This window comes from Apteryx rowi, unplaced genomic scaffold (assembly GCF_003343035.1).
Source record: "Apteryx rowi isolate R43461 unplaced genomic scaffold, aptRow1 scaffold_610, whole genome shotgun sequence".
Taxonomy (NCBI): domain Eukaryota; kingdom Metazoa; phylum Chordata; class Aves; order Apterygiformes; family Apterygidae; genus Apteryx; species Apteryx rowi.
Genome location: NW_020450884.1, coordinates 296,734 through 301,116, shown reverse-complemented (window position 1 = coordinate 301,116; position 4,383 = coordinate 296,734). Strand labels below are relative to the sequence as shown.

The 4,383-nt window shown below is 52.9% G+C and overlaps 1 protein-coding gene across 1 annotated transcript in view; it reads left to right on the top strand.

Moving 5' to 3' along the window:
• Positions 1–4,178: 4,178 nt before the first annotated feature.
• PSMB4 (proteasome subunit beta 4) overlaps positions 4,179–4,383 on the top strand; it is a 3,776-nt gene continuing 3,571 nt past the window's right edge. The window contains exon 1 of the mRNA XM_026083664.1: positions 4,179–4,367. Within this exon, the coding sequence (XP_025939449.1) occupies positions 4,246–4,367 (122 nt within the window). The 5' untranslated portion in view covers positions 4,179–4,245. The remainder of the gene's footprint in view (positions 4,368–4,383) is intronic.

The window sequence follows — 4,383 nt, the reverse complement described above, 5'->3', positions numbered from 1 at the left end:
CATCCATTTCCCAAATCCTTCCTGGGGTAGCACCATCTAGTTCCCAAATACTTCCTGGTGTAGCACTGTCTGCCCCAAGAGCCTCACAGCCACCCTGAACTGCAACCTCTCCAAAGCCACAGCGCTCTGCATCACTGGGAGGGACAGGACATTTTGGACACAGTCACCTACACGCTCCTAAACCACCTCTCCTGTCCCTCCCTGCTCCTCTCCTCGCCCCCCTACCCTGCTGAGGACGTGGCATGGTGAGAATGGTCCCAGTTATGCAGGTCAGCCCACCAAACAGTCTCTCCTGGCCTTAAAAATCTGCGAATGCCAAGCCTGAGGCCTTGCAGTTCTGTTTTTCAGCCATTTCTTTTACCAACTCTTATTCCTGATCACCACTCACACAATCCTGGGGAACTACCCTGGTTCCTGGAGGTGAGGGATTGAGCAAGATCACAGCTTTCATCTAAAGAGCACACTTCTCACCTTGGGAATTGCAAGGAAAAGCTTTAAAATGTACCTTACCTTAAGCACTGAAAAAGCTGAACTGTAACTTAAAAGGCCACAAACGCACATGGAAGGTGTGTGTTGTGCCTTAAATCTCTCTTTTTACCTGTCCTGGTGGTATGATGGCCTGTGGTGTGGAGACAGGTATCACACAGCGTCAGAGGTTGACTGCCATTCATCCTCCCAGCACTAACTTCTTTCCCACTCACAGAAAAGATTTCTTGGCGCTGTTAATGAGTGATTTTTTTGGATCCTGCCATTTCAAAGTAGTTTTCACACATTTTAGCAACACAATTAGTTCAGCTAGTCCCTGCACTCCTGCAGTGCTAAATAAGCTGGACCTGTGTGCCCTCGAAGCCCTGGGAGCAGCCGGGAGGATTCATCTCACTTCACAGGGCAGAGAGAAGCAGCTCCAGATGGGGATCTGACGATGGGATCTTGGCTGGGCCGTTCAACCACTCTCCCTGCCCCGTATTTTCAAGCCTGATGAGTAATTTGTGCTGCAACTTAACTCTGTGAAAACTGACTTTTGAGGTCAAAGATGTCAATCAAAAAATAACACCATATTGCAGCACAAGCCCTGCAGCTCTGCATAGATGCTGATTTCAAAAACTGCACATCTTCTCTGAGAGTGGTTCAAGCCCAGGCCCTGAGATGATGGCTGTGCTGGGAGGCAGTCGGACAACATGTGATGAGCGTGCTGTGAAGGTCCTGTGGAGAGCCGAAGCGGGTAGTCCCTGGCTGAGATAAAAGAGCAGCTCTGGAGCAGGTTTGGGGCAGGGAAGGGTAGGCGATGAATGTGACAATTAAGGGCTGCAAAAGTGCAGAGAAAACTGAAATGACCCTATAGAAATGAGGTGCCAAATGTGGAAGCAGTAGGACTGCCCTCTGCCTCTTCCCAGGTGTCTCAAAGCACTTTTTGAATTGAGGTTCCCCCACAGGGCTGGGGACGTGAGTCTCCTTTCTCTCCTCTGCCTCTGAGGTTTGCAAGCCACAAAGCCCCAGCATCGGGGCTCGTGCAGAGGGAACCCTCTCCTTTCACATGCGAAGGAATCGCATCTCCACACACACAAGGGCTGGAGGGAGACAAGGAGCTCTGTGCACCTCTGAGAGTCCAGCAGTGCAGGCAAAGCTGTTCCCTTCCATTTGGCAATGGTCCTTGGGGGAAACGGAGAGGCAGGCAGGTAGCGTGGCTGGTTTAAGCACCAGGTGTCCAGACTYATCCCTGTTCCCTCTTCTAACGACGAGACCGAGCTCCTCCTCTGCACTGTCGCGAGTCCCAGACTGCAGAATGGATGTGGCCATTACAAGTCCTGTAATGAGAATGAGCTGTTTTGTCTTTTCCTCGCGGCCTGTATCACTCACTTGGCCAGCCTGGATGCTGCGTCCAACAGCTCACGTACTTCCGAAAGGACAGGGTGTTAGACCTGCTCTCCTCTACGTGAAGTTCACTGCTTGTTCCCATAATGGAGGTCTGTAGGGACAAAGAATATCTTATATGAGACCAGCTGCTGCACCTGGGCACCCAAACCCTTCCCTGGGGTGAGAGAGCCTGGCCGTGCCCTGCTCCCCCACGCTTGCCCTGCTCCGTGAGCCTGTGTGCATTGGGGAATTTGCAGCTTGGAAGAGTTGCCTGCTATCTGCCAGAAAGATGCTTTCAGCTGCAGGGCAGTCCCTCCCCCAGACACAAACAGCAAGTCACTTTTCACAGCTGGGTGTTATGTTTTCCACACAGCAGCAGCAGCAGCCTAGCAAACTCCAGTGCATGCCTGGGGAACTCCGGGTTTTGCAACACACAGATCCTGAGAAAGTTCCCTCTGGGTTTACAAGAAAATCACAATTTGCTCCAAGGCCCTGTACAGACAGGGAGGATTTTTCTTCCTGACTGCACCCAACTGTGCTAAGGCCACTGCAGAGTTTTTTAGCTCAAGCTCTCCTGACCATCAGGGGAAGGAGCATGGATTAGCAGGAACTGCTGGAAGTGAAACTGCAGCTGGAGCAGGAAGGGACAAGGAAAACCTGTATTTTAATTACCCATCTGGAAATGTCTTATGCACCTGGTGCATACAGCAAAGCCCCTCAGGCTGCTGGAGTAGCAGGGGCCATCCTCTTCCCAGCCTTTTATACACTGCCGAAGCGGAGGAAAAACATCTGAAGTAGGCTGAGTCCAAAACTGGATTCACAGTAGTGCACTAAGGTTTTTCCCTCTTGACTTCAGTAACACTGCTGTCTTCTGGTGCTCCAGGGAGGAGGCAAAAGCCAATCACAAYGCAAAGGTTGAGCCTGCCTGGAAATATTTGTGTACTGTGCTGATATTGCAGGGATGACAACAGGCAAAGCTGTCTGCTATTGCTCTCTGCGTGTTGGGAAGGTATTTTTGCTTTCCTCTGGTCTAAGCTGGGATCTCCAGAAGCCTTAGATCCATTCCTGTTATCTTCTGTCTCCTGACCTCTCCTCACCTTGGGGCTTCCCCTGGAGGGCCACTGACCCCATTGTAGGACAAAAGGATTCAAACAGCAGGCTGGGGACTGCGCGGCCTTGCTGAAATCTGGGGAGAGGCCAAGAGGAGATCCCAAAGCAGAAAGGTGAGGTTTCAATTCAGTGCCTGCTACACTGCCATATGGGTCCTCCCCTGCATGGGAGATAAATGCAAGCAGAGAGCTGCCCAAGTTGCAGCTGAGAAGGAGTATCTGCCATTGGGGATGGCTAAAACACCACCACATCTTCTCCCAAATCCTCCAGGAGGCACAGGTTGCTGTCACACACATCTCCCATAGGTGAAGTTTGCTGCCATTTTTCTTTCAAATATAAACCCTAGACGAAGGGCAGAAGCTTCATCTATGGATGATGCCTGCATAGGGGTGTTGCTTTAATGAGGTACCAGTGAGATGGAGCTTTTAAATGAGCTCCATTTGCAAAGGGATTTGCAAAGGGATTTTTGGACTTTAATCCAGGCCCCTGTTACAGCTCAAAAGTTGATAAGATCAAACTGAATCAATATCCTCTTCTCACTGTGTTCTGGTTTCCCAACCCTCTGCATGTTTCCTTAACACTGCACTTGATTTCTTGTTCGGCAGGAACAAATGCGTGCTGGTATTTTGTACTGAAAAGAATTAAAGAAACCCCCCCCCCCCCCAAGCCCTTTTTCTTACTTAAGTGTAGGCCCTTTAATCCCACTGAATACATCAGGCCTGAATGAAAATCCCACACTGTGATTCAGCCCCTGATCAAGGGTGTGTAGAGCCTCCAGAAACGCTCCTGGGAGCAGCAGAATTGATATGCCTACTCAGTCCACTGAGAAATGGGAGCACTGCTGCTTGCATTGCTTTGGGAAGGTAAAAATCCCACTGCAGAGGAAGTTTTTTAGCCACCTGGGGCAGGGTGAGGGCAGACCACGGGTCCTGCTCTCCCCTGAAAACAGCCCTGCCTCCCACACAGGGGACTGGTGCTTGTGGGGAGCATGATGGGGACACAAGTCTGAGCATTTTTTAATTCCAGTTGGCAGAAGGGCTCGTACTGCTTCGGGGCAGTCGGGGCCCCGCTATTCCCCCCGGGACCCCTCACACCGGGCCCAGCACCCTAAGGAGACCCGCCGCCAGGCTTCCGCCACACACAAGATGGCGCCCTCCCCCCCCCCCCCGTTGCTCCGGCCGCACCCAAAATGGCGCCGCACCGCCTTCCCTCGGCCTACGGCGGCCGGGAGCGGCCGCTCTTCCGGTGCGCCTGCGCGGGGCCGGCAGCACCGTGACTAAGATGGAGGTGTGGGAAGCGCGGGCGCCGCCGCCGCTCTGGGCCGGGGGCCCGGTCCCAGGGCAGATCTACAGCCCCGGCGGGCCCGTGGCGGCCGCCGGCCTCCAGCCCCTCACCAGGACGCTGTGAGTGGCGGGGGGC